This window comes from Bufo bufo, chromosome 6 (genome assembly GCF_905171765.1).
Source record: "Bufo bufo chromosome 6, aBufBuf1.1, whole genome shotgun sequence".
NCBI lineage: Eukaryota > Metazoa > Chordata > Amphibia > Anura > Bufonidae > Bufo > Bufo bufo.
In genome coordinates, this window is record NC_053394.1 from 69,163,106 (window position 1) to 69,188,746 (window position 25,641).

The window sequence follows — 25,641 nt, forward strand, 5'->3', positions numbered from 1 at the left end:
ATGATGAACCTGGTCGTGAACATCTCTTCCTTCCAGCTTGACAAAGCACAAATTAGTGTGCTAAGCCGTGGCCTAACATTCTGCCCTACAACATCAAGGGACTGGTTCGAGTTTGAGCTCGACTTACAAAAGTTCTTTAGACGCTTGAGACTGAAGGCTTTTTTTTCAGTTAGAAATATTGATGTACCTATTAGTCAACTTGATGTTTCCACTGATACCTTAATGTGCAAAAACTTCGATTTACGCAATAAAAGTCACTTTACTCCACCGCAAAACAACCATGTGATTGAAACCTACATCAGCTTTGTCAGGAAACGGATCGAGCAATTGAGGGTGGAGGGAACCCACCAGTTCAAACACAACCTATCTCAAGATGAGAGGCGGGCTGTTCTTGAACTGGAACACAACAAGCAATTGACGATCAAGCCAGCTGACAAGGGGGGCGCCGTGGTCGTGATGGACACCTGTAAATATATTGACGAGATCAAAAGACAGGTAGGAGATATTAATGTCTATGAGATGTTGGGCAAGGATCCGAGGTGGGACATAGCAGATATCATAGGGGTGTTATTGGATGAGGCTCTTAGTCAAGGAGTCATTGACGATGAACTAAACAGCTTTCTGCGGGTGAGCCATCCGATCACCCCTGTGATATATGTATTACCAAAGATCCACAAGAGTCTTGTGGATCCCCCTGGCCGACCTATAGTGTCGGGCAGGGGTTCCATCTTTAATCCTGTATCCATCTTTTTGGACAAAGTGTTGCGGATCCACGCGACCACGGCTCCCTCCTATATCAGTGATACTGGCCATTTCTTGACAAAGCTGAATTCACTTGATTTGCCGGCGGAGTTTTTGCTTGTGAGTTTTGATGTTGTATCCCTGTATACATCCATTGATCACTCTTATGGTCTAAATGTCGTCGATGTGGCCCTGGCCGGCACAGGGCTCTCTCCTGGGGCGCGCCGGCTGATCCTCGCCCTCCTGGAGGTGGTCCTGAGGAGGAATTATTTTCTCTTCGGGGACACCTTCTACCAGCAAAAGCGGGGTGTGGCGATGGGGTCCAATGTGGCCCCCACCTACGCAAACATCTTCATGGCGGAGGTGGAGGATCGGCTGGTGTATCACTCCACATTTTTTGAGAGAGTCCTGTGCTGGTGGCGCTACATCGACGACATTTTCTTGATTTGGACGGGGACTGTGCCCGAGTTGGATGAGTTCCATGCGCACCTGAACTCTGGGGTCCGGGACCTGCAGTTCACCGTGATGCATTCTGCCCGTGAGCTGCAGTTCCTTGACGTCCGAGTTCAGGTGCTCAATGGAAGGATCTGTACTGATCTCTTCCAAAAACCTACAGACAAGAACACCTTGTTAATGTATGACAGTAGTCACCCTCAGAATATGGTAAGCTCCCTTCCGTGGAGTCAATTACTTAGAGTACGTCGCATCGTATCAGATGACACCCTCTTTGAATTCAGAGTTGATGAGATGTGCGATAAGTTTAGTAAGAGAGGTTATCCCACCAAATTGATTAACCGTACCAAGCATAGGATTACATCTATGGAACGTTGTTCCACTTTGGTAAAGAAACCACAGAAACATGAGACCCCCCGAATTCCATTTGTATCCATCTTTGGGAGTGATAGCGGCAATATAGCCACCATCCTACGTCAGGAATGGCAGATCCTGCAGAAAGGATTGCCTACAGTCACTGAATTTTCAGTTCCCCCAATGATGGCATACAAACGGAGCCCCAACCTACGGGATAGATTGGTGAAAGCGGATATAGGGGGTAAGGACATCGAAAGACAGAAAAGACTAGCACCAATGAGGAATGGTAATTTCCCTTGCCTTTCCTGTTGCAACTGTGGTGGCATCATGAAAGGCGACGGTTTTACACATCCCTATAGTGGTAAACGGTTCAAAATCAAGGGTCACTATACATGTAAGTCCACAGATGTGGTTTACATGATACAGTGCCCATGTAGCTTGATCTATGTGGGGGAGACTACGATGGAATTGAGGGAAAGAATTAATAAACATAAAAGTACAATAAGAACAGGTGCACTCGACAAACCGGTTGCCAAACACTTCATTGATTGCAAACATTCTATCAATCAATTGAGATTTCGGGCTATTGATAGCGTGGGATATTTGAGAAGGGGTGGGGACAGGAAGGGAATCCTGAGGAAAAAGGAACTTAAATGGATCCATACCCTTAGGTCCCTTCAACCCTTTGGTTTGAATCTAGAGTTCAATGTCTCATCCATCGATTGATGTGTGTCATTGTTTTGTCCTCTTAGTATAGGGACATTATGATTTTAACCTATATGTAGCGCATCCACCGGGGGATTGGTCCCCAAATTTATATGTCAAAGTGCTATGATGATGATCCATATGTGAAGTATACATGGGATACACTGTTTGTATTGCTATCTGTACTTGCTATGATATGTTTTTGCCCTATACCTGTTATGATCATGAATATGTACAGTCCGGCTTGATGTCCCTCTGTAATCGGGCTATTATCTGTGTTGTCTATATGTTGCACAAACCAGTTCATTTTGGATACGGATAGCACATATTTACTCCACAGTAAGCAGCGTGGATCGTGGCGTCTTCGTTGTCATGGCGCCGGTACCTGCGCGATGTTGTTACTGGCTGCGTACCTCATGTGACCCACGCCATCGACGCACGGATGTGCGCTCTTGGGTGAGTGTTACGAGGTTGACGCGCAGTCTGTGACGTCAGTGAGGCCCTCTGGCAGCTCATTGGCTAGAGACACGTGCGCCTCCGGGCGCCATGGCGACGTATGATACTTCCGGGTTTTAGATGGGTTGAGACGCGACTGCGCATTACAGATAAGGGAACGCCGAGGAGAACTACACGAGTTCGTTGGACATGTCGTTAGCTGTGAGTTAAAGTATGAACATGTGTATCCTATTATGTAGTGATCTGCACTAATGATGTAACGGGGTGTGTATTTTATATGAGGGGGGTATATATATGCCTATCAGATTTTGTGTCATTAGGCTTGACAAAGACTGTTACACAGTCGAAACGTTCGTTGCCATCTGTGTCTGGAGGTACGATTAAAGTATTTTTGATATTGCGGAATGCTGCCGAAGCCATCTTCTTTTCTACATGAAGTATATCCTGTCACATGAAGATTCTCCCTGCATTGCAGAACCTATATAGACTCAAGAGTGGAAATACTAAGAGTATGGTCACACGGTCCGGTTTCCTGATGAAGTGTTGGAAGCCAAAATCAGGAGAGAATCATAAAAGGAGAGAAAGTAGAAATGATCCGTCTTTTACAAACGCATTGCAGGAACGGATCCGTCTGTCCGTTTGTCATATGGACAAAGGGATCCATTTAGATTTTTTTCACATTTTTACCGGTTTGCGCATGCGCAGACCAGAAGGATGGATCCGGCATTCCGGTATTTTGAATGCAGGATCCGGCACTGATACATTCCTATGGAAAAAAAATGCCGGATCCGACATTCAGGCAAGTCTTCAGTTTTTTTGGCCGGAGATAAAACCGTAGCATGCTGCGGTTTTATCTTTTGCCTGATCAGTCAAAAAGACTGAACTGAAGACATCCTGATGCATCCTGAACGGATTACTCTCCATTCAGAATGCATGGGGATAAAACTGATCAGTTATTTTCTGGTTTAGAGCCCCTAGGACGGAACTCAGCGCCGGAAAAGAAAAACGCAAGTGTGAAAGTACCGTAACAGGCAGCAGGTAGCAACTAAGGTGACAATGGGCCCCCTACCTCCTGGGCCATGTGCAGCTGCACACCTTGTGCATACAGTATGTCGGCCCCTGCGTGTAGCTGTATCATAAGACATGGTAGAGCTGGGCTGAATTTGTAGCAAACATGTGCTTGTCCAAACTGGTATAATGTGATAAGTACAGTGGGATGCTAAAGTTTGGGCAACCTTGTTAATCGTCATGATTTTCCTGTATAAGGCTACTTTCACACTTGCGTTGTTCTTTTCCGGCATAGAGTTCCGTCACAGGGGCTCTATACCGGAAAAGAACTGATGAGGTATGTCCTCATGCATTCTGAATGGAGAGTAATCCGTTCAGTTTGCATCAGGACGTCTTCAGTTCAGTCGTTTTGACTGATCAGGCAAAAGAGAAAACCGTAGCATGCTACGGTTTTATCTCCGGCTAAAAAAACTGAAGACTTGCCTGAATGCCGGATCAGGCATTTTTTCCCATAGGAATGTATTAGTGCCGGATCCGGCATTCAGAATACCGGAATGCCGGATCCGTCCTTCCGGTATGCGCATGCGCAGACTGAAAAAAAGGTGAAAAAATAAATGCCGGATCCGTTTTTGCCGGATGACACCGGAAAGACGGATCCGGCATTTCAATGCATTTTTTCGACTGATCAGGCATTTTTAAGACTGATCAGGATCCTGATCAGTCTTACTAATGCCATCAGTTAGCATACATTTTGCCTGATCCGGCAGGCAGTTCCGGCGACGGAACTGCTTGCCGGATCTCTCTGCCGCAAGTGTGAAAGTAGCCTAAATCGTTGGTTGTTACGATAAAAAATGTCAGTTAAATATATCATATAGGAGACACACACAGTGATATTTGAGAAGTGAAATGAAGTTTATTGGATTTACAGAAAGTGTGCTATAATTGTTTAAACAAAATTAGGCAGGTGCATAAATGTGGGCACTGTTGTCATTTTATTGATTCCAAAACCTTTAGAACTAATTATTGGAACTCAAATTGGCTTTGTAAGCTCAGTGACCCCTGACCTACATACACAGGTGAATCCAATTATGAGAAAGAGCATTTAAGGGGCTCAATTGTAAGTTTCTCTCCTCTTTTAATTTTCTCTGAAGAGTACCAACATGGGGGTCTCAGAACAACTCTCAAATGACCTGAAGACAAAGGTTGTTCACCATCATGGTTTAGGGGAAGGATACAGAAAGCTGTCTCAGAGATTTCAGCTGTCTGTTTCCACAGTAGGCAACATATTGAGGAAATGGAAGACCACAGGCTCAGTTCAAGTTAAAGAGGACCTTTCATCAGAATCAAGTATGTAAACTGAATATACAGACATGGAGAGCGGCTCCCAGGGATCCCCCTGCACTTACTATTATCCCCGGGCGCCGCTCCGTTCTCCGGTTATAGCCTCCGGTATAGTCATAGTTAGGCTCCACCCATTTGAGCCTGCCGGCGTCTCTTTCTCCTATGTTGTAGCGCTGGCCAATCGCAGCGCTCAGCTCATAGCATGGCTAAGAGCTGAGCGCTGCGATTGGCCAGCGCTACAGCATAGGAGAAGGAGACCGCGGCAGGCTCAAATGGGTGGAGCCTAACTATGACTTTACCGGAGCCTATAACCGGAGAACGGAGCGGCGCCCGGGGATAATAGTAAGTGCAGGGGGATCCCTGGGCGCCGCTCTCCATGTATGTATATTCAGTTTACATACTTGATTCTGATGAAAGGTCCTCTTTAAGGCTCGAAGTGGCAGACCAAGAAAAATCTCGGATAGACAGAAGCGACCAATGGTGAGAACAGTCAGAGTCAACCCACAGACCAGCACCAAAGACCTACAACATCATCTTGCTGCAGATGGAGTCACTGTGCATCGTTCAACCATTCGGCGCACTTTACACAAGGAGATGCTGTATGCGAGAGTGATGCAGAGGAAGCCTTTTCTCCGCCCACAGCACAAAAAGTGCCGCTTGAGGTGGGCGAAAGCACATTTGGACAAGCCAGCTTCATATTGGAATAAGGTGCTGTGGACTGATGAAACTAAAATGTAGTTATTTGGCCATAATAAGGGGCGTTATGCATGGAGGAAAAAGAACACAGCATTCCAAGAAAAACACCTGCTACCTACAGTAAAATATGGTGGTGGTTCCATCATGCTGTGGGGCTGTGTGGCCAGTGCAGGGACTGGGAATCTTGTCAAAGTTGAGGGACGCATGGATTCCACTCAGTATCAGCAGATTCTGGAGACCAATGATGTTTTGTAAAGAGGAATGGTCCAAAATACCTTCAACCAGAATCCAGACTCTCATTGGAACCTACAGGAGGCGTTTAGAGGCTGTAATTTCTGCAAAAGGAGGATCTACTAAATATTGATTTCATTTCTTTTTTGTGGTGCCCAAATTTATGCACCTGCCTAATTTTGTTTATTCAATTATAGCACACTTTCTGTAAATCCAATAAACTTCATTTCACTTCTCAAATATCACTGTGTGTGTCTCCTATATGATATATTTAACTGACATTTTTTATCGTAACAACCAAAGATTTTTACAGGAAAATCATGACGTTTAACAAGGTTGCCCAAACTTTCGCATCCCACTGTATATATTCAGGGGTGACCTAAGTATGGTTCATGAACCTTCATCCTGCAGCTCCTGATTACCCAACACAATGATAAATATGGAGGCTCGGACAGGGAAACTGTTAGGTAGGCCCATAAAAAAGGGTGTGCCCCCAGTCCCCCACCCCTTGCAAAAGTGGCACATGACACAGATGATTGACTGCACTACATATAAATAGGTAGCGCACAGAATCTCAGCCTATGTGTCCATATAAAACAGTGGGTATCTTAGTTAAGCAACTACTCAGTTTATTATCAGAGATTTCTGGGGACCCAAGCATTAGCTTGCTTTGCATGGTGGTAAAACCTGATCCTGATCACAAGTTTCAAACTGGTAGATCGTTGTGATATCAGAAATGGGTTTCCATCAGGTAAGCTGTTGTGACATCACATTTGTCTTTCTGTCAGATAAGCTGCTGTGACATCAGGGTGGTTTCAGTCAGGTCATTACTATGACATCACAACTGCTCAGTTACTTAAAGGCTATGTACACCTTTGGGGGATTTTTTTTATTATTGCATTGTACTCATTTTCAGCTAAAAATATTTTTTTAATTGGTCTTTATAAAAAAAATATGGGTTCCTTTTTTTCTGTATAGAGCTGAGATGCTCTAGTAGCACCCTTTGGGTTTTTGGTTCTTTTCCGTCAGACCAAGAGCAGACGGGCTCCTTATCTCTGATCTTATAAACACTCATTATAGCTCAGTTCTTATCTTACTGATAAGAATGTGGCTTAAATAAGTGTTTATGACCCATAAGTAGTTTAGAGATAAGGGTTATCAGTGGTGTGGAGAGCGCCATAGCAGCCATAGCAATGGCTATGGGGCCCTACGCCACTGGGGGCCCGGGCTGCCGACTGAAGATATTTCAATTTTTTTATTCATGTGGCGAGTGGGCCGTGGCGCTGTGATAGGGGGCGGCCGGAGGCAGAGAGGGAGTGGTCCCGCAGTCTGGGCGGCAGTTCTGACTAGTCCTGGCCAGAAGTGGAGGAGGCAGACTTGGAGCGTGCCGTACACCGAAGCTGCGCGCTGCTGGAGTGTGGGCGGCTGGCGCGCAGACGTACGGTACGGTTCAAGTGGCTAAGGTGAGGGCTGGCTCTGGTCTGGCTGACTCTGGCTGGGGAGTGGGGACTGTCACTGTAGCGGTGTGTCCGACCGAAGTGGCAGCATCAGTGGAGTTATATCATCTGTGAGGTACAGCCGGATCTCAGCATCTTCCCTATTCACACATATACCTGCTCAAGCCTGGCAACTGCATTATTTAATAGTGTGGTGTGGTAATGGTGAATGGCGAAGACACAGCCACCTAATCCTATCTGAGGGGTCTGTAACACAAGAAGGTTAAAGTACATATCGTGGGGTGTGTATGTGTATTAGACAGAAAGTAGGGATATGTATCTTGTGTAGTTTGGGTATTAGGGAGAGTAAGGGGTATATATCTAGTGCTGATACATGTGTAGGTGAAGAGCGGCTCTTCACCTACACGTGTATCAGCACTAGATATATACCCCTGCCCTTACTCTCCCTAATACCCAAACTACACTAGATACATATCCCTACCTTCTGTCTAATACACATACACACCCCACGATATGTACTTTTACCTTCTTGTGTTACAGACCCCTGTACAATTTAACAATCTTCTTTAATACACAGACAGTTAGATTCATACATTTCCTACACTGGCACAAATGCGTTGCCAGTGACCAAGTGTCTGTGCTCAGTCCTACGCGTAACCGTCGCAAGTGCATGAGGAGCTGCGGATGTGGCGCGTCCCCGACACCGAGAGCGCGCACCAACCGTCTCCTTCAGTAAACCGTGTCCCGACTTTCCTGCTGAGTATATTCAGCCATCATCAGCCGCATTCAATACGTACCTTCAGAGCCTATACAGACATATCATCAAATCCACACTAACCAACAGATGTAGAGATAGGCTGAGGGGCGGACACACTCCATTTACCTGCCCCTTCCACAGGTGACAACTGCCCTGCAACCACAGGGCTGTAAAAGTTGCCAAGTTCTAGGTGCATTTCGCCAAGGAGTTAAAAAAAGGGTTATTCCCATCTCAGACATGGGGGCATATTTCTAGGTGTGGTTCACAATGCAGGCTCCATTCTAAGTAAAGGTGCTGGTGACCAGCACCTTTACTTAGAATGGAGTCCGCAGAGTCCGCAGAGTCCCGGAGGGCACACAGCGCATGAGCGGCTGCCCTCCATTTATTCCTATGAGAGCACAGAAAATAGCCGAGCGCAACACTTGGCTATTTTCGGAAGTCCCACATTGAAATGAATGGGAGACGCACTACACAAACACGGCCATCGTTCTATTCACTTCTAATAGCTGAGCCAGCGCTCTCATAGGAATGAATAGAGGGCAGCCACGCATGCGCAGTGCGCTCTTCGGAGCTTTGCGGCTCCTTTTTAAGCACATCAGGCATTGGAGACATATCTTAGCGATATGCCCCCAATTAGGAGATTTAGGATGGGTGTAGGGGTGGGAAGTCTAGGAGGGGTGTTTGGGTGGGAGCTCTGAAAGGGGTGGGAGGTCCGAGAGATATGTGGGAGTGGGAGATCCGGGAGGGGGGGGGGCATAAATTATTTTTGCTATGGGGCCCAGTCATTTCTAGCTACGCCCCTGAGGGTTATTAAATGACAGCACAAAGTGAAAGTAAAAGTCACACAGCTAGAAAAACAGTTAACCCTTTGTGACAGAACAGTTCAATATTTTTAACAAAGGCCATATGGAAAAAATTATTTTTAGCCAAAAATGAGTAACATGCAATCATAAAAATGTTTGCCTCCGAAAGGTATACATAGCCGTTAACCTCTTCCAGACACAGGGCGTACAGGTACGCCCTGATGTCCTGGTACTTAAGGACACAGGGCGTACCTGTACGCCCTGTGTATTTTTCGATCACCGCCGCACGGCGGGCGGTGATCGGAACAAGGTGCCTGCTCAAATCATTGAGCAGGCACCTTGGCTAAATGCGCAGGGGGGTCCCATGACCCCCCGTGTCGGCGATCGCCGCAAACCGCAGGTCAGTTCAGACCTGCGATTTGCGGCTTTTCATGTTGCGGGCGGCGGCGGTGCCATCGGAACCATGTGGGGCTGTAGGGGGGACCCGATGGCATAGAAGGCAGCGCGATGCCTTCCTGAGGCATCTGCGCTGCCTTCCGGTGACAAGCCTGTGAGATCCAGCCCCCTGGATCTCACAGGCCAGAAGCTGTATGAGTAATACACACAGAATTACTCATACAACCAATGCATTCCAATACAGAAGTATTGGAATGCATTGTAAAGGATTAGACCCCCAAAAGTTCAAGTCCCAAAGTGGGACAAAAAATAAAGTGAAAAAAAGTTGAAAAAATAAAGTTTTACCTCCCAAAAATTAAAAGTTTCAAGTAAAAATTAACAAAAACGTAATTTTCCCCAAATAAATAGGAAAAAAATTGGTAAATAAATAGGGGAGGAAAAAAGTTGACATATTAGGTATCGCCGCGTCCGTATCGACCGGTTCTATAAAAATATCACATGACCTAACCCCTCAGATAAACACCGTAAAATAAATAAAAAATTTGCTAAATAAACAATTTTTTGTCACCTTACATCAGAAAAAGTACAACAGCAAGCGATCAAAGAGGCGTACGCCCACCAAAATAGTACCAATCTAACCGTCACCTCATCCTGCAAAAAATGAGCCCCTACCTGAGACAATCGTCCAAAAAATAAAAAAAAACTATGGCTCAGACTATGGAAACACTAAAACATGATATTTTTTGCTTCAAAAATGAAATTATTGTGTAAAACTTACATAAATAAAAAAAAAGTATACATATTAGGTATCGCCGTGTCCATATCGACTGGCTCTATAAAATAATCACATGACCTAACCCCGCAGATGAACACCGTAAAAAATTTAAAATAAAAACGGTGCTAAATAAATCATTTTTTGTCACCTTACATCACAAAAAGTGTAATAGCAAGCGATCAAAAAGGCACACGCAACCCAAAATAGTGCAAATAAAACCGTCATCTCATCCCGCAAAAAATGAGATCCTACCTAAAGTAATCTCCCAAAAACTGAAAAAACTATGGCTCTCAGAATATGGAGACACTAAAACATGAATTTTTTTTGTTTCAAAAATGATATTATTGTGCAAAACTTACATAAATAAAAAAAAAAGTATACATATTAGGTATCGCCGCATCCGTAATAAGTTGCTTTATGAAAATATCACATGACCTAACCCCTCAGGTGAATACAGTAAAAAAAAAAAAAAAAATTTTTTGTCACCTTACTTCACAAAAAGTGTAATAGCAAGCGATCAAAAAGTCATACACACCCAAAAATAGTTCCAATCAAACTGTCATCTCATCCCGCAAAAAATGAGACCCTACCTAAGATAATCACCCAAAAACTGAAAAAACTATGGCTCTCAGACTATGGAGACACTAAAACATGATTTTTTTTGTTTAAAAAATGAAATCATTGTGTAAAACTTACATAAATAAAAAAAAAGCATACATATTAGGTATCGCCGTGTCCGTGACAACCTGCTCTATAAAAATACCATATGATCTAACCTGTCAGATGAATGTTGTAAATAACGGTGCCAAAAAAGCTTTTTCTTGTAACCTTGCGTCACAAAAAGTGTAATATAGAGCAACCAAAAATCATATGTACCCTAAACTAGTAAACTTCCACCCGATCCAGTGGTTTCTAAAATGGGGTCACTTTTTTGGAGTTTTTACTCTAGGGGTGCATCAGGGGGACTTCAAATGGGACATGGTGTCAAAAAACCAGTCCAGCAAAACCTGCCTTCCAAAAACCGTATGGCATTACTTTCATTCTGCGCCCTCCTGTGTGCCCGTACAGCAGTTTACGACCACATATGGAGTGTTTCTGTATGGCATTCCTTTCCTTCTGCGCCCTCCCATACGACAACATATGGGGTGTTTCTGTAAACTACAGAATCAGAGTATTGAGTTTTGTTTGGCTGTTAACCCTTGCTTTGTAACTGGAAAAAAAATATTAAAATGGAAAATCTGCCAAAAAAGTGAAATTTTGAAATTGTATCTCTTTTTCCCATTAATTCTTGTGGAACACCTAAAGGGTTAACGACGTTTGAAAATCAGTTTTGAATACCTTGAGTGGTGTAGTTTCTAGAATGGGGTCATTTTTGGATGGTTTCTATTATGTAAGCCTCACAAAGTGACTTCAGACCTGAACTGGTCCTTAAAAAGTTGTTTTTTGAAAATTTCTGAAATATTTCAAGATTTATTTCTAAACTTCTAAAGCCTTGTAACGTCCCCGAAAAATAAAATGTCATTCCCAAAATGATCCTAACATGAAGTAGACATATGGGAAATGTAAAGTAATAACTATTTTTGTAGGTATTAATATGTATTATAGAAGTAGAGAAATTGAAACTTGGAAATTTGCTAATTTTTCAAAACTTTTGGCAAATTTTGATTTTTTTTTATAAATAAAAATGAATTTTTTTTGGTCATAAAGTACAATATGTGACGAAATAACAATCTCAGAATGGACTGGATAAGTCAAAGCGTTTTAAAGTTATCACCACATAAAGTGACACTGGTCAGATTTGCAAAAAATGGCCTGGTTCTTAAGGTGAAATAAGGCTGTGTCCTTAATCCCCTAAAGGACTCAGCCCTATTTCACCTTAAAGAGGATCTTTCACTAGAATAAAAAATCTAAACTAAGCATACAGACATGGAGAGCGGCGCCCAGGGATCTCCCTGCACTTACTATTATCCCTGGGCGCCGCTCCGTTCTCCCGGTATAGGCTCCGGTATCTTCATATGTTCGGCTCAACTGGGTGGAGCCTGCCAGCGTCTCCTTCTCCCAGGCTGGAGTGTTGGCCAATCGCAGCGCTCAGCTCATAGCCTGAGAGAAAAAAAAAGCTCTCAGGCTATGAGCTGAGCGCTGCGATTGGCCAGCACTCCAGCTTGGGAGAAGGAGACGCCGGCAGGCTCCACCCAGTTGAGCCGAACATATGAAGATACCGGAGCCAATACCGGGAGAACTGAGCGACGCCCAGGGATAATAGTAAGTGCTGGAAGATCCCTGGGCGCCGCTCTCCATGTCTGTATAGTTAGTTTAGATTTTTTATTCTAGTGAAATGTCCTCTTTAAGGACTTTTTTGCAAATCTGACCGACCAGTGTCACTTTAAGTGCTAATAACTTTAAAACGCTTTGACTTATCCAGGCCATTCTGAGATTGTGTTTTCATCACATATTGTACTTCATGACACTAAAATGACACTAAAATGAAGTAAAAAAAAATTAATTTTCATTTATTTTAAAATACCAAATTTACCAAAAAATTTTAAAAAATTGCAAGTTTCCAAGTTTCAATTTCTCTACTTTTATAATACATAGTAATACCTCCAAAAATAGTTATTACTTTACATTCCCCATATGTCTACTTCATGTTTGGATCATTTTGGGAATGATATTTTATTTTTTGGGGATGTTAGAATGCTTAGAAGTTTAGAAGCAAATCTTGAAATTTTTCCGAAATTTTCAAAAACCCAATTTTTAGGGACCAGTTCAGGTCTGAAGTCACTTTGCGAGGCTTACATAATAGAAACCAAAAATGACCCCATTCTATAAACTACACTCCTCAAGGTATTCAAAACTGATTTTACAAACTTTGTTAACCCTTTAGGTGTTCCACAAGAATTAATGGAAAATAGAGATACAATTTCAAAATTTAACTTTTTTGGCAGATTTTCCATTTTAATAATTTTTTTCCAGTTACAAAGCAAGGGTTAACAGCCAAACAAAACTCAATATTTATGGCCCTGATTCTGCAGTTTACAGAAACACTCCATATGTGGTCGTAAACCGCTGTACGAGCACACGGCAGGGCGCAGAAGGAAAGGAATGCCATACGGTTTTTGGAAGGCAGGTTTTGCTGGACTGTTTTTTTTGACACCATGTCCCATTTGAAGCTCCCTGATGCACCCCTAGAGTAAAAACTCCATAAAAGTGACCCCATCTAAGAAACTACACCCCTCAAGGTATTCAAAACTGATTTTACAAACGTCGTTAACCCTTTAGGTGTTCCACAAGAATTAATGGAAAATAGAGATACGATTTCAAAATTTCACTTTTTTGGCAGATTTTCCATTTTAATATTTTTTTTCCGGTTACAAAGCAAGGGTTAACAGCCAAACCAAACTCAATATTTATGGCCCTGATTCTGTAGTTTACAGACTCAAACGTCATTAACCCTTTAGGTGTTCCACAAGAGTTATTGGCAAATGGAGATGAAATTTCAGAATTTCAATTTTTGGGCAAATTTGACATTTTAATCCATTTTTCCCAGTAACAAAGCAAGGGTTAACAGCCAAACCAAACTCAATATTTATGGCCCTGATTCTGTAGTTTACAGAAACACCCCATATGTGGTCGTAAACCGCTGTACGGGCACACGGCAGGGCGCAGAAGGAAAGGAAGCCATACGGTTTTTGGAAGGCAGGTTTTGCTGGACTGGTTTTTTTGACACCATGTCCCATTTGAAGCCCCCCTGATGCAACCCTAGAGTAGAAACTCCATAAAAGTGACCCAATCTAAGAAGCTACACCCCTCAAGGTATTCAAAACAGATTTTACAAACGTTGTTAAGCCTTTAGGTGTTCCACAAGAGCTATTGGCAAATGGAGAAGAAATTTCAGAATTTACATTTTTGGGCAAATTTTCCATTTTAATCAATTTTTCCCAGTAACAAAGCAAGGGTTAACAGCCAAACAAAACTCAATATTTATGGCCCTGATTTTATAGTTTACAGAAACACCCCATATGTGGTCATAAACAGCTGTACGGGCACACGGCAAGGTGCAGAAGGAAAGAAATGCCATACGGTTTTTGGAAGGCAGATTTTGCTGGACTGTTTTTTTTTTACACCATGTCCCATTTGAAGCCCCCCTGATGCACCCCTAGAGTAGAAACTCCAAAAAAATTGCCCCATTTTAGAAACTACGAGATAGAGTGGCAGTATTGTTGGTACTAGTTTAGGGTACATATTATTTTTGGTTGCTCTATATTACACTTTTTGTGAGGCAAGATAACAAGAAAAAGCTGTTTTGGCACCATTTTTATTTTTTGTTATTTACAACATTCATCTGACAGATTAGATCATGTGATATTTTTATAGACCAGGTTGTCACGGATGCGGCGATACCTAATATGTATACTTTTTTTTTATTTATGTAAGTTTTACACAATGATTTCTTTTTTTAAGCAAAAAAAATCATGTATTAGTGTCTCCATAGTCTGAGCGCCATAATTTTTTCAGTTTTTGGGCGATTACCTTGGGTAGGGTTTGATTTATGCAGGATGAGATGATGGTTTTATTGGCACTATTTTGGGGTGTGTGTGACTTTTTGATCGCTTACTATTTTACTTTTTGTGATGTAAGGTGACAAAAAATGGTTTATTTAGCACAGTTTATATTTTACATTTTTTACGGTGTTCATCTGAGGGGTTAGGTCATGTGATATTTTTATAGAGCTGGTCGATACGGACGCGGCGATACCTAATATGTATACTTTTTTATATTTATGTAAGTTTTACACAATAATATCATTTTTGAAACAAAAAAAAAGTGTTTTAGTGTCTCCATATTCTGAGAGCCATAGTTTTTTCAGTTTTTGGGCAATTATCTTAGGTAGGGTCTCATTTTTTGCGAGATAAGATGACGGTTTGATTGGCACTATTTTGGGGTGCATATAACTTTTTGATCGCTTGCTATTACACTTTTTGGGATGTAAGGTGACAAAAAATGGTTTATTTAGCACAGTTTTTATTTTTTACGGTGTTCATCTGAGGGGTTAGGTCATGTGATATTTTTATAGAGCCGGTCGATACGGACACGGCGATACCTAATATGTATACATTTTTTTTATTTATGTAAGTTTTACACAATGATTTCTTTTTTTAAGCAAAAAAAATCATGCTTTAGTGTCTCCATAGTCTGAGAGCCATAATTTTTTCAGTTTTTGGGCGATTACCTTCGGTAGGGTATGATTTATGCAGGATGAGATGATGGTTTTATTGGCAATATTTTGGGGTGCGTGTGACTTTTTGATCGCTTGCTATTACACTTTTTGTGATGTAAGGTGACAAAAAATGGTTTATTTAGCACAGTTTTTATTTTACATTTTTTTACGGTGTTCATCTGAGGGGTTAGGTCATGTGATATTTTTATAGAGCCGGTCGATACGGACGCGGCGATACCTAATATGTATACTTTTTTTTTCACCTATTTTTTACCAATTTCTTTTAATTTTATTTGGGAAAAATGACGTTTTTGTTTATTTTTACTTGAAACTTTAAATTTTTTGGGGGGAAAACTTTATATTTTGAACTTTTTTTTTCACTTTATTTTTTGTCCCACTTTGGGACTTGAACTTTTGGGAGTCTAATCCTTTACAATGCATTCCAATACTTCTGTATTGGAATGCATTGGCTGTATAAGTAATACTGTGTGTATTACTCATACAGCTTCCGGCCTGTGAGATCCAGGGGGCTGGATCTCACAGGCTCTTCACCGGAAGGCAGCGCGATGCCTTCCTTAGACATCGCGCTGCCTTCCATGCCATCGGGTCCCCCCGACAGCCACATGGGGACCCGATGGCACCGCCGACCACCGCCGCCGCAACATTGAATTGCCGCAAACCGCAGGTCTGAATTGACCTGCGGTTTGCGGCGATCGCCGACATGGGGGGGTCACAGGACCCCTCCGCGCATTTAGCCTAGGTGCCTGCTCAATGATTTGAGCAGGCACAGGGTTCCGATCACCGCCCGCCGGGCGGCGGTGATCGGAACTATACATGACGTACCGGTACGTCATGGGTCCTTAAGGACTCGGGATCCATGCCGTACCGGTATGTCATGGGTCCCTAAGGGGTTAAGGAGTTAAGCTATTATAACAATTTTTGTAATAATTTGAACAGCAGTCAGCGTCTGTCACATCCCACGTGTGTTACAGTAAGGCTTGTTTCACACTAGCGGCAGGGGAGTCCGGCTGATGCAATGTGGTGTCTTCAAAGTTCATCTGTTACACAGACAGAAAATACTGTCTCTGAATCCGGCCTAAATTACTGGTATTGTACAGTCTTAAAATGTAAATCTTCAAGGTGACCATAAGTGATAGGCCATAACCATTCGCTTCTCCTTACCAATAACTTGCAGTCTCCTAATTCCACACAGTCAAGGGTGGTCTTACATTTTAAGAACGCCTCCTCTTATTCCATCTCTAATAAAGTCAAACGACTGTGCAGCAAGAACTTCACTAGGACACAGGACATTCAGCGGGGTCATAGCAAAAACAGTCACTTCTAGTAAAAGTAAGGTAAGAGCACAATTTACAGCCTGTTCAGATATGTTGCAGCACACTTGAAATGCAAATGATTGTCCTCTTAATATCTTTGGCTGATTAAACGGGTTTAACACCATTTAAATCTCATGTAATGTAATTATGGTAATTAGGTCTTAAGAAGGGTTAATTAGATTGGCGCTAACGATTTGTCAGTTGCTTAAGCATAATTAGGGTCACTTGGCAGATTTATTGCAGAAATTGCTGTCAATTCATCCGAATGGGACTTGCAAAAATGCATGCACGTGCCGCAGAAATAACCCCATTAAGGCCTCATGCACACGAACGTTAGGGCTCCGTGCCCATGCTGCAAATTGTGCAATTGTGTGCATGTAGCCTAAGGTGTATGGAATGGATTTTCAGTCCCAGAAATATCTGCAACAAGTCTGATATGTGAGCAAATCCTTATAGTCAATGTCCCAGACAGTATATGAGGAATATAGAATTGTATGGTTATTCTACTATTTTCCCATTGTAGAGTAGATTTCAGCTTCAAGGGGTTATCCCACAAAAATGATTTATCGCCTATCCGCAGGCTACGTGATAGAAGTGAATACAGTGGATCAGGGATCCCTAGTTCTTAGGATGCAATATTTATCACCTGTCCTGTGCATAGGCAATAAATCATTTCATTTGCCCAAATAAAGGGCATATGGAAAGGGGTTATCCTGGTGGGCAGCTGAAGCAGACATGATGCTTTCTCAAGCATTACAGCGATTTCTTTCTTGAGATAGTGTAGGTCCTAAGCTCATGGCTACTTTCTCCAGTGCTATCAGATAACTAAGGGTGCACCTACCTTTATGGATAATATATTTTATGATGATTAATATAGTTGTTAAAGACCATTTGAGATACAGATGACCTTAGACTGTTCTGATTATTGAACATGTTTTATCCCAAAAGAAACACAAATGAAAAGATGAACACAACTGTGATCTCCGGAGAAGGCACCACTTTCCAAGTTCAAGACGTCACCACTAGAGATACCACTTGCTCCCCAGATTCTCTTTTTTCCAGTATCAGCATCAGCAGCTCAGAAAATGAGAGAGAGACATGGCACCACTCTGCCAACCCAAGAACTACCATTCTCCTCTCATTACTTTACCTGGCCCTCCTGACTTTCTTTGGCAGTGCAGTCCTCTTGGCGGAGATGCGTCATCACAACCCTCAAACACACAATGTCCAGGGATTTCTCACGGTGCTCATGTTGTCCTCCTCAGCTTGGATGCTATGGTTTGCATGGACATCTGCCAAAAATAAAAAAATAAAAATGTATCAGGATTACCAGGCTGGGGCTAGCTGGCTGAAAGGTAGGTATTGCATTATTCTTATTCGCTGTAATAATTTATGACACGATGACAAGATGTTAGGAGGTTATTATCTTAACGTAGCAATGAAAAGTTCACAATTGTTAATGACAGAATCATTAGTTCTAAGTTAAATAGTTGGGGTTCCTCTATTAAGGACCTTCGTCTATTAGCCAGAGCAGCTCCAAAGAGTGTCTCTCACTATGGAGGACCTGCCATGTCCATGCATTACGGTGACAGCTCATTGATTCTGCAGGGAACTGTGTAATTCCTTGTTTCCCCCATGGTGGCGCGGCGGGGGAACTGAACACTTGCTTCCAGGTTCCTCCACAGATTATAGCTGATCATCGGGGATACTCTGTGATCCACTAATCATTCAATTTAGGGATTCATATTAATAATAGCATAGACCAGGAAACACAACAGAAAGTGGATTAACAATGGATGATAACAGATCCTATTCATTTCTATGGGACTGAAGCTGATGCCAAGGTACATCAGTCATCAGTCCTCTCATTATCAGTTTTACAGTATCCACCTTCATCTGCTTGAATTAAAAGTGAACCTGTCACCACAAAATGCAGTGCAATCTGCAGGCAGCATGTTATAGAGCAGATTGATGTATGGTTTTATGGGACAAGATTCAGTAAAACTTGTAATTTATACATACATTTAATCTCTCCTCTTTCAATGCTTAGCAGTCATGTGGGTGGTTCTACTCAGTACTTGACAGCTAACTATTAGTGACTAAGCAGCCGCCCACATAACTCCTAAGTAATAAAGGAGAAGGATTTAATTGAATAAATAAAAAAATAAAAAATAATTTTATAAATATATATATATATATATATATATATATATATATATACACTGTGACACAGTGAGGGGAATGGTCTGGGAAAACAGGTATTTTCCTCCCAGCGTGTGCTGCTGGGCTGATTTGCAGCCAGGTGGGGTCAAACACCGGACTGGATTTTAATTGCCGGTCCGGGTTTTTGGCAGCACCTGGCTGTCCTTAAATAGGCAGCTGGGCTAAGCAGCAAGATCTCTGTGGGGATCTGAGGCTTGGTGCCAGGTTGGAGGCTGAGACCCATGGGCCGAGGAAACAGGCCCCCTAAAGCCTGCCGTGGACTGCTGAAGGCAGAACTGACATCAAGGTCTTATATGTACTTTCCATTGTGTGTGAAGTAACACCAAGACTGCAAAGTAACGCATTGTTTTGTGCATTTGCCTCAAGTGTGAATAAACACTGAAGTTTTGTGTTAAGAACTTGTCTTTTGCCTTTGTACTGCGTCCGCTTACCCCATCTACCAGAGCGAAACCCCACAATACACATATATATTTAAAATCTGCTCAGCTCCTCCTGCTCGATAACATGCTGCCCGCAAATTGCATTGTATTTTCATGGTAACAGGTACCGTTCAATAGGCTACATATTGGAAATGACCATGCACAGCAATGTACTCTGATTTTATTTCCCCTTTAATTTTCACCCCGCATACATCAATTGCAGTGATCTAAAGCTCACATTAACAATGGAATTGACCATGGACTCTAATGTCTACTAGGGTGTCCTAACTCCTTCCCGAGGGCAGATATTAGGGGGGGGGGGATGATCAAACATGTTGGATTTCAAAGGGGCAATGGCTTATTACCTTCGCCTCATTGAAAACAGCAAAGTGTACACGTACATGGGAGAGTCAGGGGTCATAGCTGTTGATCTGAACATCTCACCCTTAATAGGAAATGCATAAAACCTTCCACAGGTATAATATAACTGACACTTATATGTCTCTGCAGGTGGATTGTGCCTTTTTGCTCTGGCGACACTTGTCCTAGACTGTTTAACACTCGGGTATTACCATGAACTGCATCAATGTACCCCAGTATTGGTGACTTCATTCCCTATTGTCCAGGCTGTCTTCACAGTGATACAGGTGCGAGATAACAGGGATTATAGATCTTAAAAGGGTTTTCCATTTGGGACATTTATGGAATATCGCTAGGATTTGACATAAATGTCAGATAGGTGCAGTTCCCATCTCTAGGATCCACTCCTATCTCTGGAACAGCTCCCCAAAATGAACATAGATGTAGCCACGCATGTGCAGCCAAACTTCCTTCTCCACTATGGGAGATTTGAGTGCTGGCAGTCCCATAGTGGCATGGCTTGCTCTCCATCCACTACTATAGGACTTCCAAAAATAGCCGACTGCCCTCACTCAACTATTTTGGGAAATTCTCATAGCAGTGAATGGAGAAGATACTGTGAATGTGGGGTGTGCTCTCCTTCACTTCAGGACCCCTTTTCTACGATAGATGAGGGTCCCACAATTATCTGAAGTATTAACCAAAATAATAATGAATTTTGCACTGTATATACATTCATTTCACTTTACCAAGATATAATAATAATAAAATAGTAAAATAAGTGCAATAAGGAGCCACTGGAGGAAACTGGGTTTAATGGTGGGAGACTAGAGGTCTCACACACAGCCTTTTCTTCTGTTTTTTCCTTTCAAGGTCTCTCTTCTTTCATTTTACGCTAAAATCTGCATACAGGAGAAGCAACAGTTAAACAGGTAACATTGCCCGAGTGCATGCTCCAAGTTTTCCTAATTTTTGTGTGCCTCACTGCTCTAAATCATATGAATGGAACGCGTTCCCACAGGATACGTCTCCTAATCTAAACTGATTAGCTGAAGGTGATTTCGACTTACGTTTGTCTAAAATGTTTCCAAGTTTCATACAGTACAGATTGGACTGAAAATCTTTAGTCTCCATTTGCGGCCCTAATAGTTCCTACTGTAGTAGCAATAGGTTGGCAGATTTTAGTCTACTGTCTAACAAGCTGGTTGTGCAGTCAGAACACTTATTTTTGCAATACATTTTTTTAAAGGTGTTATCTGAAAGTTTAAAGGGGTTGTCCCATGTGGGGCATTTATGACATATTGATGGGATAGCATTCATGTAAGAGTTGTATTCTGTATTCTCTAAGTCAATGAGAGTCCCTCTTTGATGTTCCTCCTTCATTCTTTCCCTACACTGCTTCATCCCGAGTGAGAAGCTGCAGCTGCATCCCCCTCCTCTCCTACCTTATTACTTCATTACTATCAATAGTACATTTACATTATTTGTTAAAACCTATTATGATAGTCACAGGCTACAATATGGCACAGAGCATACGATAGCCCTGATAGCCATTCTAAACCCTCCTAACGTGATCCAAGGAAAACTCAATGACAGAGTCAACCCCCCCCTCCCCAGTTTAAATAACCGACTGTGATGTCATCAGGGAGAGGCAATGACGTCAGGAGCTCCCACTATACCTCTGCCATTGGTGCAGGAACGTGGAAAGATAAATAATATTACCTAAATTGCTGTTAAGATGCATTCCTTCTCTTTCTCATAGGTTCGGCCTTATGCATGCACTAGCGACAAATATATTAATGTGGATGAGTGTTGTCCTAGACGAGTCTATGAAGCACCTACAAGAAATTTATGATATTCAAAAAAAGAAGATGAACATCTTGGAACGTAAGACTTTTAGAACTGCCTACTGCAGGGATGTCAAACTCATTACCCTCCAGCTGTTGCAAAACGACAACTTCCAGCATGTCCTGATAGCTGTAGGCTGTCCTGGCATGATGGAAGTTGTAGTTTTTCAACAGCTAGAGGGCCACAAGTTTGACATGCCTGGCCTACTGGAACGTTGTCTATGATGTTATAGCAGGCTTTCTACTATTCTAGCTTTATCTTCGTTCCAGCATTTGCTTTTTGTTTTGCTTATTAAATGACTATCGTGTCCACGTTTCAGCGGCTGGGGTTCACGTAAACAGCTGTGTCTGCACCACAGACCTGTGCCACATCTTCTCTGAAGGAGCAGACTACTTACACCCTTTCAATATAGAGTTTAGTCTCTTCTCGTCTACCATGCTCTACGTCATCTGGAAGAACACAGGGAAGACAAGCTGTACTGCAGCAGTCTCGGGGCACAGCAAAGGCACTCTTCATATTAATGGAGCATTCGTAGGTCTGATCCTGGGAGCATTTGCCATCTCAGCTACTTTTGGAGTCATGATTAGCTTTGGCGTCCTTGCTAAGTCACCTGGGACTGTTCCTGAGGCGTTGCGTATCTATTACCTTTTCAACTCAGTCCTCCTGTCTGCAATGTTCATTGCCTCTGTCATTGGCATCATAACATGTAGGCTGCAGAAAGGTTTTCGCGTTGATGACGTGTCTAAGAGCGTGGTGAGAAGCCTGGACATAACTCTTCTTATGGGAAGTTCTTGTGGTCCGTTATTGGTATCCGTTTTCTCCTTAGTGGCCATATTCTTCCTGCACATTGAAGGGAACCTATACATTCTGGATCTCTGTTTTTCTCTCTGTAAAACTGTTCAAGTCCTTGGCCAGAATCTTTTTATAACAGAAGCCCTTTACTCTGGGCCGGTGCAGAATAAAACCACTGCATCCAATGCCTGGGTCTACTCCATATCCCAGGTTCCAGCCAAAGAGAGCATAAAAGGTGAAACAAGCAACTTGCCCACTGAGTATGACCATGTAAGCTTAAACTCAGAGCATGCAGCAAGCGTAAAGAGCTCCAAAACTTTGATGGACTTGTGTACAGATGTGCCAAAAAATCGACAATCTAGAACCGGTGTGGCAGAGATTACCCACAACAGTCACATTGTTAAGAAAGAGGACAAAGTACCATTTATTAGAACTAGAAGAAAGATTCTGCAGAACATATCCATCCTATTAATCTGCTACAACATATCGGTAAGTGCAGGGTGAAGGATCATGAACATGGCTCTGTGAAAGTTAAAGGGCAGCTGTCAGCAGTTCTGTACCTATAACACTGGCTGACCTGTTACATGTGCGCTTGGCAGCTGAAGACATCTGTGTTGGCCCCATGTTCATATGTGCCCGCATTACTGAGAAAAATTATGTTTTAATGTATGCAAATGAGCCTCTAGGAGCAACAGGGGCGTTGCCGTTACACCTAGAGGCTCTGCTCTCTCTACAACTGCCGCTTCCTCAGCACTTTGATTGACAGGGTGAGGTGTGATGACGGTTTCACTGCCTAGACTTGTCAAAGTAAAAGTAGATAAATGTGGCAGACTTTATGTCCCCACCCACTCCCTGTCCTTGCCATATCCCCTTTTAGGTAAGGCGGCGAGTTTGGTACAGAAACGCCACTTGTGTAACAACTATAATGGGGGCGGGACGGAGTTCCGGCAGGGGCACGGCAGCGCATGGCGAGAGGCTGCCGAAATAAATGTCGGACATGTAGTAGTTTCATTGCGACAGCCTCTCGCCGTGTGCTGCCGTGCCTCCGCCGGAACTCCACCCCCGCCCCTATTATAGTCAATGGGGACGGAGTGGTAGTCCAGGGGCACACGTTCACTAGCGGCAGCACGGATCCGACATGCTGTTCACCCGACGTAACAGCCTGCCAGAGGTCCGTGCCGCTAGTGTGAAAGTAGCCTTATTCATTTCTTAGGGTACTTTCACACTAGCGTTTTTCTTTTCCAGTGCTGAGTTCCGTCCTAGGGGTTCAATACCGGAAAAGAACTGATCAGTTTTATCCCCATGCATTCTGAATGGAGAGTCAGTCCTTCAGGATGCATCAGGATGTCTTCAGTTCAGTCTTTTTGACTGATCAGGCTTTTCAGAAAAACGTAGCATGTTGTATTTTTACCTCCGGCCAAAAAGCCTGAACACTTTGACTGAACGCCGGATCAGGTTTTTTTCCTATTGACTTGCATTAACGCCGGATCTGGCACTGTGTGTTCAGTCAAAACGGATCCGGCTTTTGCATGTTAAACCCGAAAAATGTGAAAAAAAAGTTAAAGTCCATAAATGGCGGATCCGTTTTTTCCAATGCATTTTTTCATTGTGATCAAAATCCTGATCAGGATTCAAATGTAATCCGTTTTCACACGTTTTTCCGGATCCGGCGGGCAGTTCCGGTGTCGGAATTGAACGCCGGATTAAAACAACGCTAGTGTGAAAGTAGCCTTAATACATCTTCATATCCCTTTTCTGACACAGAGCTCAGACTCGCCTGTATACAGCAGAAATAGCTCCAAACCTGCTAAACTCCCTCTAGTGGTGACTGCGGGCAGCAGGACAGTAAGCAGTGGGTTTGGAGCTCTCACTTGAAGGAGGCTGATTTGCAGCACTAGACACAGGACCCCATGCTCATAGACTGCGGATCTGGCCTCATCGATTATGTTTTAGGCTTATACATTTTAAACAAATTCTCCCTGCTGGTATACAGTACATGTGCCACATCTAGTTCTCCCTGAAGTCATTTTATTTCAAAATGAGCTCGCTCCCAAGTCTTCCCAAGGCCCCATTCACATGGCCGTATTTTTGGTCTGCATCACATCCGAATTTTTTTGCGGATTGAACACGGACCCATTCATTTCTATGGGTCCGCGGAAAAATGGACAGCACACTGCTTGCTGTCCGCATCTCTATGTCTGTTCTGCAGTCCCTCAAAAAAGATAGAACATGTCCTATTCTTGTCTGTTTTGTGGACAACAAGAGACATTGTTACAATGGGTCCACAAAAAAAACTGATGCAACACGGACGTCGCCCATATTTTTTGCAGATCCACATTTTGCAGACCACAAAATGCATACGGTTGTGTGATTGCACCTTTAGGGCTGTTTCACACGAGCGGATACCTTGCGTGACATCCGCTGCGTGAATGACAACGAAGACCCGCTGCGGACAGCAGAAGCACGGAGCATTAACATTATTGATAATGCTCCATGCCTTTCTGTGATCTTTTTACTACAAAATCCCAGTGAGATAAAGTTGTCACCGTGACTTTGTAGTAAAAAGGTCACAGAGAGGCACGGAGCATTATCAATCATGTTAATGCTCCGTGCTTCTGCTGTCCGCAGCGGGTCTTGGCTGTCATTCACGCAGCGGATGTCACGCGTGGCTTCCGCTCTTGTGAAACAGCCCTTAGGGTACGACCACACGGTCAGTTTTCCTGATGTAGCTGGAAACCAAAACCAGGAATGAATTCCAAACAGAGAAGTATCTGTCCTTTATACGGTACTTTCTCTCCTTTTATGATCCACTCCTGATTTTAGCTTCCAAACGTCAGGAAATCTGGCCATGTGGCCGTGCCCTGAGACACATTTTCATAACAACAGGTTTATCTATAAAACTCCAGATGTAAATGTTGAAGCATAAAAGTGCCATAAACCTGGGCTTGTTTTCCCGTCTTGCTCAGTTTACTTAAACTCTGTAATTTTCTAGGTTTATGACATTGTGGTTATGTCAACAGCAATAAGATCATAATGTCATTCAGTCAAGTGTGCAGTAACAACAATTGCTTTGTGTGATCCACAGGTCTGGATTTTATACGCTTATGGCACCCGGCCACACTTGGTGAGCCAAATAGAGCAGTCCTTCTACGGCTTCACGCTCTGGGTCATCATTGTAAAAATTTCTCTTCCGCTGGGGATCTTCTATCGTATGCACTCTGTGGCCAGCTTGTTTGAAGCCTATTGTAACATATGTGAAGCAACCGCTTGA

At 42.9% G+C, this 25,641-nt stretch overlaps 1 protein-coding gene across 1 annotated transcript; it reads left to right on the forward strand.

The window, feature by feature from the left end:
• On the forward strand, window positions 1–25,641 carry LOC121005521 (proton channel OTOP2-like). The gene is made up of 8 exons (XM_040438293.1): window positions 1–627; window positions 6,400–6,455; window positions 17,677–18,083; window positions 19,881–20,017; window positions 20,604–20,662; window positions 21,493–21,617; window positions 21,898–22,859; window positions 25,456–25,641. Exons 1-8 carry the CDS (start codon window positions 1–3, stop codon window positions 25,639–25,641), a joined length of 2,559 nt encoding a protein of 852 aa, XP_040294227.1.

Coding starts and splice junctions, on each gene's coding strand:
- LOC121005521 (XM_040438293.1), top strand. CDS start 1: ATGATGAACCTGGTCGTGAACATCTCTTCCTTCCAGCTTGACAAAGCA. Junction 628..6,399: donor AACTAAACAGCTTTCTGCGG/GTGAGCCATCCG, acceptor TTCATCCTGCAG/CTCCTGATTACCCAACACAA. Junction 20,018..20,603: donor CTGTCTTCACAGTGATACAG/GTGCGAGATAAC, acceptor TTTCCTTTCAAG/GTCTCTCTTCTTTCATTTTA.